The sequence below is a fragment of the Protopterus annectens genome, chromosome 5.part0, assembly GCF_019279795.1.
Source record: "Protopterus annectens isolate FY-2018-M chromosome 5.part0, PAN1.0, whole genome shotgun sequence".
NCBI classification, from domain to species: domain Eukaryota; kingdom Metazoa; phylum Chordata; order Ceratodontiformes; family Protopteridae; genus Protopterus; species Protopterus annectens.
Genome location: NC_056735.1, coordinates 915,486,490 through 915,500,559, shown reverse-complemented (window position 1 = coordinate 915,500,559; position 14,070 = coordinate 915,486,490). Strand labels below are relative to the sequence as shown.

Genomic DNA, 14,070 nt, shown 5'->3' with positions numbered 1-14,070 from the left:
TCTGTGTCTCTCAGATACATGGGTAACTTTGGCATCTGCATGCTTAGTCTGCTCATGGTCCATGATGGAAATGCAGTAGTCACTTCCCCTGTGTCCAACACACACTCTGTACTCCTTGCTGAGCCAGCTCAGCTCTGCCATCATTATCTGAGGCTGCAGATCCTCCAGCATCAGGCAAGTCAGGTCCACATTGCTAAGGCTTAAAAAGGATCACATGTGAATTTACCGAAGCACACACCATCCAGTGTAAGTATGACCCAGCATCACATCTAGACACGCAACTGAGATTTCTTCAGCAGTGACCATGGTTAAAAAACTACTACCCTATGACCACTCCTTGTCCAGAGGGATGTGGCGTTTGAATCATAGATGTACCTGTATACCAAATGTCAGATGGATTTAATTTAAGTTCATATTGAGTACTGATGGATATAGAGCACTGGCAGGTATTCATACAGTGATATAGGACTACATACCTGGGAATCTGCATAGTCTCTGGGGCCTTCCCATCTCTGCTCGAAGATCCAGCATTGCACTGTGCATCTTAATGGAGTTAGTACACTCTTTCAGAGAAGCCAGAATTCCTCTATCTCTATGAGTGATGGTAGTCTCAAATGCCCCATCTGTTCCCCTATATTCCAATGCCATGCCTTCTGCTCTCTGGTTAGTACCACAGATCATACCATTGGTTCTGTAACACATCATTTGGTAACTGTGGTTCTGTCCACCAATCAATTTCATACTGGTGCCAGCCTTAGATAAGGCATAGTCAGGGTAGGGCTGGCCAGCAGTATGACTAGCAAAGAGCCATCAACCATGGAAATGGAGGGTCTGGAGAACCAACTTATTCCCTACATCAGAATATTTGGGCTTAAGTGTGGATGCTGATGTCCCAGCCAATACATTAGTCCTTGCCTGTTTGCCTGTTTTATTGGCATTACTTTGCTGGTATACTAAGCAGTGGGAATAACAACCATTTTCCTGCATTTAAATTCCTGACACTATTACTATCCTCCTTAGCCAAATAGTATGTCATAATTGTGCCTGGAAGAAAGATATCTGTATCTATGCTCTTTAAGTAAATGGCAGGCATCTAGGTTTACAGATCGTATATCCCCTCACAAAAATGTCACAGAGTTGTGACAGGCCAAGGATAAGTAACTGTTATTATCACTGTTACAAATGTTGTAGCTAATGACATATGTGCAATGCATACAACACTATAATTATATTGAACACTACTGTGACTGTGGGCTCAGGCTGGGACTCCCATCTATTTTAACAGTTCTGCAGACCACTAATTCTATTTTAACAGTTCTGCAGACCACTAATTCTATTTTAACAGTTCTGCAGACCACTAATTCTATTTTAACAGTTCTGCAGACCACTAATTCTATTTTAACAGTTCTGCAGACCACTAATTCTATTTTAACAGTTCTGCAGACCACTAATTCTATTTTAACAGTTCTGCAGACCACTAATTCTATTTTAACAGTTCTGCAGACCACTAATTGTTGTACCCTTGCAATCTATCCGTCAGTACACTTTGGCCAACACTTGGAAAGGTACTGGCAGACATACACTCTGACAGCCAACAGGCTGAGCAGCAGTTAAAAGCATCTGTAGAACAAATGAATGAATGAATTTATAAGTAGAACATGTCTTATACAAACAGATATATTAGACTGAAGAAATTGTTTTCCAAAACTCTCTTGTCAGGAATCAAACTCTTTCCAAAAAATGTTCTTCTTTATCACAATGACAATCTGTGTTTCTTGTCATGCTTGTATAGTATAGATTCACCAGGCTGAGTGAGGTGATTATGCTGTTTAGGGATCAGCTCATTATTATTTCTGAATCACTGAATTTACATGACTAGCAGACCAGGTAAACATTTTACGCAGAATTCTACATGATGTGGTGCACATGATCGGATCCTTGGGGACAGCGCTGCACATGTTCAGTAAGTCTACGGTTTTAGGAAAGATGAAGTGTCATTCCGTATTTAACCTTCTTCACACAGAGTCATACAGTTGATAATTTTATCTAAAAAGGATACCTGTCAGTGAGGACTGTAATATTTTACACCACAAACTGTCAATATGTACCATAGTAATAGCCTGTGTATTTTGTGAGGTTGTCTTGAGGTGCTCAAATGAGGTACCCACCGATGTCCATCATTGCATGGCAGATCAGACACATGAGAACTTATCTGGTTGCCACCTCTCTGCCATTTCTCCCTGAGATTCTTCAAGGTGAGATATCAGGGCTGAAAAAGGAGATGCTAGTTCATCTTTTAGTGTGCAGAGGTAGTGTAAGGTAGAGTTAAAGATATTTCTTTATCTTCTCCATAAGGATTATAGCTGGAAGACAATGCAGCTGGTCTATAAAGGACCTCACTCTAAGAAATCTTTGCATGAACACTTTTGTTTATTTTCCTTCAAATTAGTATAATTGCAACATTATACATATGGAGCAAGATGTAAGACCATCATTATTTATTGAGTTCACGTTTCAATATAAAAGAGAAGTTGTTTCCTTTGCCTCTCACCTGTGAAATGCAAACAGCATATATTATTTGTATATCTACATAAGTCTCAGACATCAGTACAGCATCTCTGACTTCAGGCACCTGTCTCTCACTATAATTGCTCTTCACATTATTTCTCTATCTAGCAGAGTGCATATCATGATGACGGTTGATGGTTAAATTCTACTTTTCATTTAAATAAACTAACAGTCTTGTTAAATTAGTGAATTTTTGATTGATCCAGCACATATAATCTGTTTAATTGTATCAGGTTCAACATAGTAATTGTTTCATTTTTTCATTATACTGGTATCCCCTTTCTTACAAATACTTATTTTTTTTATTACTGCATGTAACATCAGCATAATGACATGTATTTATCACACTGACAAGGTTTATCATCCCCACACAGGTATCAGCAATAGCAGCAGCAGCACCCTCCCCTCCCCACAAAAAGCACCTAACACATCTCAGTCTCACCCTACCATTGTTACAGTAATACCTCCTTCCCTACCTGGGCCATCTACTTCAGAGAGCCCTGCAACATATGTAGGTACAACTATGTATGTAGCCTTGGGTAGTAAAAATATACTAGCACATGAGTATTACCTATTATGCATGATGTGCTTTCATGATGATAACCCTTGAGATTTCTACTCACTAAATGTGTGTACCACAGGTGTTTGTACTTCAGAATGGACACATGTTGGTCCTACATCTTTCCTTGAGCCCCTACTTTGGCTGTGATAAGGAGTGACTCATCATGCACAATTGTCTGGCTGAATACAATCCAATAACTTTAGCCACAATTATAAAAGTAAAATTAATAAACCGCATTTTATAATATCAATAGTAAGGTATTAAAAACAATATGAGTAAAACTATACAGTCAGTCTAGGCCTTCTACTGTATGTATATTTGTGTGTGTGTGTGTGTGCGTGTGTGTGTGCGTGTGTGTGTGTGTGTGTGTGTGTGTGTGTGTGTGTGTGTCTGTGTGTGCTTGTCCATATACACACATGTGTGTGTGTGTGTGGGGGGTGACACAAGCTACTTGCCGCATGCTAATGAGGACTACTGCTTCCAGCATTTGGAAAATTCTTGTCCTCCATTCTGAACATTTCACTCAGTCAACCAACAGGATATTTAGATGGCATAGACCAGGCACTGCTAAAATCTCCACCTCTTTCTTTCAGTAATCAAAGTCACTAGTTAAGATACGTTTGTCTTGACCATAGTCAAGGTTTCAGCCACATATACCACAGTAACAGACTGCACTTTTCATTTGCGTTTATTCATAACATTGTGCTTGCTAAGCACTCAGTCTAGTCAAAGCAAGTCATGATGCCTGCACTAAGCAGAAGGGAAAGTGTTGCAACACTCTATAAACTAGCAAAGTCAGACTCCTAATTAACATTTAATTAATTATCCTGGGTACTTATGAAAATAATCATTGACCATATACTCTAACATGTTTATGAATAGACTATTGTAACAATTCAACTGTTCATTGTTGCATAATTCTGTGTTAGCACCAGTTATGGTGTGCTTATAGGCATGTCATTCCCTATAAATCAATATTAAAAAAAAATAGCAAAGAAAAATCACTCACTTAAAAATGATGGTAACAGTAAAAAAAAACATACTAAATATCCATTAACAGTCACCATTTCATTAAAAAAATAAAACAGTAAAATAAATGAGTTAGCTTTTGAATTAGCTTTTTCATCAGACTCATAAAAATCCTCATTCATAACCTGTATTTATCTAATATACTGCATTACCAAGGAAACGTTATTATACTTTTATACTACAAACTTCTCTTTATCTATGTAGCCTTATAGCAGAATTAATACTAATGGTGTATATAGACCATATCCATTATATGCATCAAGTATGTATCACCATTTAGTTTTACATAACAATTATTGATACCTTTATTCTCCATGAAACTGATGCACAGAAATGTGCTCACTGTTTAAAGGTATTTACATTGATTTTTCTAGTCACTGAAACTCAGCCTAAGAAAAGTATATGTTGACTACTATAAGAGAACTACAAATGGCATAACATTAGATAAAAACATAAGGAAATATATCTCACTATATCATATCAGTACATTTGATCATATTGCATAACTAATGAACAAAGGTTGCCATAACCAAGCAGAAGAAACTAAAAGAGATCATGCATGAAAACTGCAGAATTTTTTATATAATGATATTGGTTTAATTTTACTTTACTATACATTTAGGCCAACCTTGAAATATGTTGTCCAAAATTGTCTCACTGATGTTGCCTATATCACATAAATGCAAACATCGCAGTGACACACTGGCTTTTCCACAGTGAGAGTATTATTACGCTTTAACCATTTGTTGAATACAAGTCAAAGCATAGGCACCAGAGCCATAAGCTGAGACATGCACTCCTCCTTCTGTTTTAAGCAGCTGCTCAAATGTGCCATGGAACCATTCCAGTATTTTTTAATTACCATACAGTAGACACTTTGAGGCAAAGGAAAGGCACATTATCATCACTAATCCTGCAAAGTCCATGCTCAACCTGAACATAAACTTAGTACAAGAATACTTTACAAATAGCAATGCAATATTCAGACAAAAAAAATTACCTCTCATAGAACTGTCGACATAGTTCAACTAGGGATTATTGCAAATAAGAACAGAGTTTAATGGGCATATTGATAATGCAGCAGTGTGGTCATGTGACATTCAACGCAGTTGCTTCTGATTTATATAGTTAATGCTAGATCATGTATCACTACATTTATTTTTCTCTGTAAATATTCTAAATGCTTTGGGGATAGGTTTGCAACCATAATGTCTAATTGTTTAACTTCTGTTTCACATGTAAGTTGCATCATACTGGGTATAAGAACATGATTCCAACTACATTACTGATTTATACAACCATACTTGTAAATGACTATTCACACTTTGATTTCTGTTTGCTCAAGGTAGATGGACACCGAGTTACATTTATTATGTTTTCTGTCATTCCATCATTTTTTTCCTCATTGCACAACAATTATTATTAAATCTGGAGAGAAAATAAAAGTGAGCAGTAAAATGTTACTAAACACCTCTTGTTGTTTCCACTGTATTGCAGACTAGCATAGTACTTGATTCTTTGCATTTATAATGATCACAGAGATTCAGATTTAATTTTGAAATTGTTATTTTAAAACATTCTGTAAACATAGAGGTCATTTGCTGAACAAAACAATATAGCCCTTACACTAAAAGTAGACTTAACGTGATCAGTGGTAAAGTATTATTTCTTTGAAACTCATGCTTATTTATAATGAATCTAACAAGCTATTAAGTTAAAAAGAAGAAGTCTAGATTTAATGCTGCCTGACTGGACCATGTGATAATAACTGTGCATGCAGCTATCAGAGGCTCCATATTATTAAACACTGTGAGTAGGCAGACACATTTCCAAATCTGTAAGTGCATATGTGTGAGTATGGGGGGGGGGGGGGATCTCAGGATTGTTAAATATAAAGAAGAAAATAGAAACAGAAATTGTGCATTGCATTCTGGTTATTTTTAGCATGCTAGAATTGTTTTACTGAAGTACTTAAATTTAAGTAATTTCCTTGCACTCTCAAAGAACTAGAATTTGTTTGGCTTTTAGTTTTCAACATAAACACTCAAGCATTTGCCATGTGCACTTGTCTGTAATTCTGACTTTTAAATGTGAAGAAAATTAAAATCTGATCTCTGAAATATTATAAATAAAATGAAACAGAAATCATTCCCTTTGAAACTGGCACTTGACAATGTAGGCTGGAGACCTGTTTTCCAAACCAGACCACACAGCATATCAGAAGATATCAGTGTTCACAGACATTGCGCCATGCCCCTTGTCCATAAGGTTAAGTGATATCCTGCATGGAATCACTCCAAAAATGGTATTCGAATATAGCAGAAGGGAAACTCTTGTTCAGAGAAAAGGTGTCTTTGTATAACTATGAGACTGATAATTGTGATTGTAGTCAGAATATGAAGGTTCATTTTCAGCAGTAGTCTCACTCTGTAAGTAAACACACACACAAACACACACACACACACACACACACACACACACACACACACACACACACACACACACACACACACACACATGCGCGCGCACATCTACACTCACAAACAGATGCACACACAACTACACAGACATGCACACACACCTATTACTATATTTGCATATTTTTTGAAGGCAAGTCCCACAAAAGACTCAGCTCTTTCTCAAAAAGCCATGAAATTAATAAAACCAAAGCCTCTGGTTCTGTATGTGGTGTAACACATATTCTTCCCACTAGCCACAGTAAAGTCAAACATACATCATAACTATATGAGAAATGTGGAGAGCCCATAGCAGAAAATATTAGGATTTAACACTGAAGTAAATCAGATGCAGAAGGCCATAAGTCAGATATTGTGATGCTGTAACCAATGAATCATCTTAGTGCCATGTGCAAGCAAACAGGCACTTACCTTAATGGACATTGTAAGAGGTTATGACACTGTACTGCCATCCCATGGCTTAAATTAGTGGCATCTCAACTAGTTTATAAAGGATTAAGATGAGCAGTAACATGTTCTTTGTTCTTTACCCCTGTACATACAACACTACATTATATTGTGGCATTGTCATCCTAGAAACAAGCATTCGAAGTACATGTCAGGTTAGGAAAATCTTTCCTTCAGCTCATATAGTATCCACATAAAATGACAAAATGTTAATCTTCTGTGAGTCACTAAGAAAGCAGATTCATATACAAAGGATTTAGTTTGCAACAGCCCAGAGTGAGATATGGTACCACACAGAAAGTGTTGCCTATGATGGGTATTACCTGTCTTGTTAAGGATTACAGGTGCAGGTACAGAACAGGACATTGTAATCACAACAGTGTCTTCCTTAGATCCTTTTAACTTCCAAGATAAAAGGAAATGAAAAATACAGAAGATAAAAAGCAGTGATGCTAGTGGTGGCAATACTTGACAGAAGGCTTGGAGTCTTAGAAACCTTCATCCCTCTATTCCAAGGATGATGATATCTCTACCACTACGAAAACATGGTCTGCAGGCCCAAAATATGTACAATACATTATTGACCATACCTTCCTTCATTTTTTATGATCCACTAACATATTCAGTGATGTCTAAGTCTTTATAAAATAACGCATGAAATCCATAATTCAAGCAGGCCTACCTAGCATACCTAAAAATGCTTAAACAACATTTAACATCAGTGATAAATCAATCATACACAGTCAGTTTCATCACAGCATGAGGTTTACTTGACTAAAGACTTAGATGTAAAAAAAAATGAAAATAAAGTAATGTTGGGGATTTTTATACCCTGTGTATAAAGCTTTAGCTTTAAAATGGTCTGCCATTTTCACACACAATTTTCTGACCATGTTGCTGGCATGAATGTATACAAAGCTTTCAACTATGATTCTAACTTGAAATGCAATGAGCATCTCAATCTTGAAATGTAATGAAATGAATCATTTGATGTTGTTTTAATGTTATAAGATATAAAATAAACAGTTTTATAAAAAAATAAAATACAAAACACATATTTCAGTTAGACTACAATTACAAAAGTAATGCCTCGCAAATCTATTAGGCTATAGACTTCAAAACAATCTACGTCCATTTTGATTGAATTTGTCCTTACCTATGAATGCCAAAATGTTTGTATTGCACCAATTTATTATTACATTTTAGAATGTACAGGTAGACACTCAGATTTATATAACGCACTGTATAATTTAGCAGTATTAAAGGCATGGCTATGACAGCATCTGAAATGTGTAGATGCCCTCAGTTAACAACAAAAAATGTGTGTGTTTTTTGCAATATCATTTAAATTGTCATATATATCCATTTTTAGTAATTGTGGTTATGATTTCATATGGACACAATAATTATATAATTCAAATGTATGCTAGGTGTGTCAAGCTAATTAAATACAAACATATACGTTTACTATAAAGTAATCAGTAGAAACTAAATTAATAACATCCTCACAACATCCCACTTTCTGCATAGCTACATAGAGATTTCTCCAAGTAATGGTAAATACAAGGAAAGAACTGACTGATTCAATTGCAGTTAATACTGGTAGCCATTGTATAGTTGCTGCTGACATCACCAAAGGTTTGAGCAACACATGAGTCCAATCCAGCAGTAAGTATATTTCCTCACTACTTTTTACTTTCTCATGAAACACAGTTTAATGTATGTCCGATCATTGTTCTACCTTGATATACAGCATCATAGGTAACAAACTGCCTAATGCACTATTAAAATGGGAGGGAAGAAAAGATGAATGATCATTTTATTTCACTTAATAGTGGCATGACTGCCAGTATCTCTGCAATACTGATGAGTACCTCCAGCTAGAAAAGGGCCTAGGCTTGTACCTTGGCAGTCATCCAGTGACTCTATATGCTTTAGATATTGAAATTTATGGTATCCGTTGCATGAATGTTGGCTTCTTACAGATATCATAAGTACTTTAATTTGTCTTTCATGGGATCTTTCCCCAAAACTCCAAAAGGTGCAGTTTGTGTACTTCCATTCCTAATCCTTTTCGGGTAATTGGGTATCTTTCAGTGAGACTACAGTTTCTTTTTGTAGTTAGTTGTGCAGAGAGAGGTCCTCTCTCAAAAAGCAATTTTTGTTTTTATATTCCTTTACTTATTCCTGAAGAGGTTTGCAGACTAGACACGTATATAGTATACCTGTGTTCCGATGATAAGTTGGACTTTAAGCAAACCTGTCATTGTGTGTTAATGTGAGTGTCCTGGACAGTTTTTTTTTTTCTTCTTGATACTGTATTTCTGTTAGGAAGGTGTCTACATTAAGATCCTATTTGCCTTAATAAAATACATGGTTAATAATAATGTTTTAATTTGCCATTAAACATATTTATGTACTGTTTAACCACCAGGATCCTAGAATGATCCACAATGGACCAACTTCATCCACAGAGGGGCCATAGGCAGTATATGCTGCATTTAGAAGGCACACATAGTAAATGTGCAAAGTAAAAATATTCCAGTGATGACTAAAGAACATTTAACTTGTAAACAGAAGTATATGACAACCAACCAGATATGTAAAGGTATGAACATTTAGGTCCACACGCAAAATAAAAAAAAAAACGCTCCATTTGTAGTAGAACTGAAGTTATGTCTGTAACAGTGATGCATAACATGACAGGGACACAATTTACAATCCTATAAAAAGCAGAGCTCATCAAGTAGCAGGTAATTGGGTAAGAAGTGCATTCAGTCAAGAAGCAAAGCATTATATAACATAACTAGACAGAGACTCTGAAAGCAAACAGTGTGCATGACAATGTGTGTAGATAAAGTGGAATAGCAAGTCCTGAGAGGGGCTGGTTTTCCAGCTAATGCTTTGCTTTGTTCATTTTATGAATTCAGCGCTCCTGCATTTTGGATAAGAGGAAATTAGTAAGTATGATGTTTTTTAAAGTAACTGGAAGTATATCAAAAGAGATGCAAGGAAGTTTTAATTTGTTTAGGGTGTCAATGTTCTGGATTTAAAAGAAAGGCATGGGATCTTCCAGTATAGCCAGAGTGGAAAATATATACAGGTATGCATAAGAACTGCTAGTTACTGAGACATTTGAAATGGTAGTGTCTTTAGGGGAGATACTGCTGCCATGGTTGGTATATCATGCATCCTTGCCCTATGTGTCACCCTACAAGTTTCAAGTAAAAATGACACAAGAAAGCTCTACTTTATGTAAGCCATTTATTTTTTTAGCAGAAGTTACAGCGTTCACGTTATATATGTATGTGACTGAAGGGAAACACAGAGGCCAGGACTGGGAAATAGGTGTCTTGCATGATTCACCAATAAGAATATAAACTGTATGCGGAATCAAAGCTGATGAGGTCAGAGGTTAATTACTGAAGGAACTCGATATGATACTAAGACCAAGTTATATGCACAGAGTTGGTGAGTCAGCTTTCAAGGACAGAGCTCAAGAGCATATCTGAGTAGTGCAAGGTGTGTAAAACAAAGAAAGAGAGAGTGAACGTTGTGGCAAAATAGAGCACAGAATTAAAAAAAAACTCAAATGTGGATGAACATATGCTGTCTAAGATGATGCCAAATGATAAAGGAACAAGCAGTCGCCACAGTTACTATGAGCAGTTGTTTGCAGATATTTGAAAACACACTGAAAGGCATTTAGTACTGCTTGTAGGTTTTAGTGGAATGGGTGATTTCTAAAAAGAGTTTAAAATCAAAGTAATGATTTCAATGTATTAGAGGCAATAACTCAGCACAAAAGGAAATGCTTTTTCTGGCTGTATGGCATAAAGGAATAAAGTGTAAGCAGCAAAAGAATTCTAAAGCAACATGATCCAGGAATATAAATATTTATTGCCAGCCAACACAACAAAGACTGGTTTAGCTATTGTCTTATCCATGTGGAAACCAGTCTTTAGTGTGGTAGCTGGCAATAAATATTTATTCTTGGATCACACTGTGCAGGAATTATTTTGTTGTTTGCTGTTTTCATTGCCTAGTTTACACTCACAAGTTGTTTAGTCTCATTTACTTTTTATTGTTATTCACACAGGACTAAATTCCTGATTATTTCCCAAGTGGCCTGAAACTGATTAGTACTCTGGTTATGAAAGGTTCTTAAAATCTTTATAGGAAGACTGCATGACCAATATCTATGCGTGATACCAGTCATAGTTAACTGAACAAGGGTACTTGCAATTGAAATATTTGCAATATATATTTTATAGGAAACTGATAATTACATTTTACAGCTAAAGGAAAAAAAATGGCAGGGGGTCAAAAATAGCAATAAAAATCCAAACTGTTGTCTTTTTCCATTCAATGTAATGTCAGTACAGGACAGTAATCTATGTTTTCCCCAATTGTATAGTGACTACTTAGAGGTTTTGTTGTTCATCTCCTCTATTACCTAATCTGCAGGGTAAGTATGCATGAGATCTAACTTGCAATAGACCCAATTCTGCCTTATAGTTTTTACTTTACTGGATAGAAATTTGGTAATAAACCTAAAATGCACAGTAGATATCTCATTTCAGTTTCATTTTCATATCATTATTGTTTTTTTAAAAAGCAGTCACCAGTTGGTCTGAAAACTCATTAAACAGATTTCTGTAGGTAAAATGTCTGTAGATGTTTTTTTTTAAACATATATGGAAACCACTGTTTACTGTCACCAGCTTTCCTTTCTGCATGCTGTGACATGCCAGGGAAGGCATAAGCAACAATTCCATGTTTTCACTTTATTTATGATATAAGCAGCCATTTTACCACTTCGTATTGTAAATCTGATAATTTCCAAGTTTCATAACTACACAGCCATAACATTTTATATTCCTCCCTATGTGATTTGAATATTGCATTAGTCAAATATCAAGCGGGGACCATGTTATTTTATGAGTGCTTTCAGCTAATCCCCCACCCTTTCCTATCATTATACAAGACCCAGACAAAGTCCTCAAGTGAAAAATACACTCAAATGCTATACATTCGAGAGAAGGTATATAGTAATACACACTGCTTCTTCTCTCTCCACAGCCTGATATCAGCATCTTATCACAACACTGAGAGAAAGACACAGAAGAATTTAAAATCTATCAGGTTCATCACTTTTCAAGCCATTATGAGACCACTTTGACATTCCTGAACATTTTTTATTATCCTAAATAAAATGGCAAACCAGCCAATGAAGCAGAATAGCAAATGTCTCAATAGTCTGACTAAACCAAGAGTATGTGCAAACTCCATTGAACATTATCACAATATGTCATGATAACTGCAATTACATTGTTAAAACTTAAAATTACCAGTAAGACCCAGATAAACTATGAACAAAAGACTTGTGGAATAATAATAATTTCAACATAAAATAATGCACACTGCATGGCTGTCAACTCAACCTTTCTCAACATTTTAATCAAAGGTTAACACCATCACGTCCATTTGTCTGTATAACAGAAAGTAAGAAAGATCTTAAGAAATAAGCTACAAACTGAAACCCATTAAGGAAAACAGGCTCTAGAACTAAAAATTATTTGACTAGTAAGAAGTTTATTTCTAAAAAAAAAAAAACATACAAAAAAAAGGACATTAGCATCCTGAGTTTCTAACAAACAAAACCAAATTATTAAACACTTGCCAGTTTGATTTTTTTATGAATTACTGCAGGTCTATAAATTAATAATTTTTACCTGAAAGACAGCCAAAAGTTGTTAAGATTAGAATAGGTTTCCATAACAACATCATCCTTAATCATTTGAGTTTGTCAAGTTGTTAATGTGACCGTCAGTGATTTTGATGTTCATTCATTAATCTCTTGCCTGTAAAAACAGAAAACAGATCTAGGATGAATCATATTACAATAAAAATCAATAATTCAAAGGACAGGACCATGATACTAAAGTAGTAATTAGTCCATTTTTATTTGTCATACTGCAATGTGTACTGGCATCTATAAGCTCAGGTGACACGAAGAAACCTTAATCAAAAGAATAACTTAACATCTTGTGATTCCCAGAACAGTTTAGCAATGCAAAACTTTAGTACAGTATGTAAATTACAACAAAATTAATGTTTTCTCTGTCAATAATTTGCTTCACTCAAGCACAGGACATGAATATTAATCTAAGTATGCAAATAAAGCACATTTATTATTATATCAGAGGAGATAAACTTGATTTACAGAAGGGTTTAAAAAAAACATTGTAACTGCTCAAGATACTCACCAAGTTTATACACTGTATCCTTGCTGCATTTAGATCTCCACTGAAAAATGGTTTTAATTATTAGTTCTAACCGCCTTTATTTTTCAGCTCTTTGTTATGATGTGTTACAATATCTTTTCAGACTGGTGAAGTTTCTTTTCTCAAAATCCTTTGCAATCCACTCCTAAGAGAAATCTACATGTTCATGAATATTTCAATAAGCCTGACAACCATTATAATTAAATTGAATTTAACTATCATATCATTTGCTTGTAATACCTTCCTATTGCATATCAAAATTACTGGGGTCTCTCGTCAAGTAGAAAAAAATCTCACTGTTAATGAACCAAATTATATATGAGCACTGTTAATGAAATTATGTATGAGCACTGTTAATGAACCAAATTATGTATGAGCATATATATATATATATATATATATATATATATATATATATATATATATATATATATATATATATATATATATATATATATATATATATATAAATATATATAGGTGCAATTCACCTGGTAGAATGAGTATTAGGTTGACAACTACATTGTCAACTGCATATGGTCAACGAAGCAGCTTTACGACAGGTGTGTGAGATCACACAAATCCAGGAGCTTACAAATTTGCCCTCTTCCCGTTTTCATCTGATCTCAGAGTTAGTATATATAACTTGCAGGTGATGTGAGGTGAGGAAGTACCGGGAGGACTTACCCCCTGCAAAAGC

The 14,070-nt window shown here is 35.3% G+C and overlaps 1 protein-coding gene across 7 annotated transcripts in view; it reads right to left on the bottom strand.

Moving 5' to 3' along the window:
• The window catches only part of CNTN5 (contactin 5), a 5,719,910-nt gene that overhangs the window by 3,591,705 nt on the left and 2,114,135 nt on the right, over nt 1–14,070 (bottom strand). For all 7 annotated transcript variants that reach the window (XM_044072706.1, XM_044072701.1, XM_044072707.1 and 4 more), the window contains one exon: nt 12,819–12,947. In XM_044072706.1, coding sequence (XP_043928641.1) covers nt 12,819–12,873 — 55 coding nt within the window. In that variant the 5' untranslated portion in view covers nt 12,874–12,947. The remainder of the gene's footprint in view (nt 1–12,818; nt 12,948–14,070) is intronic.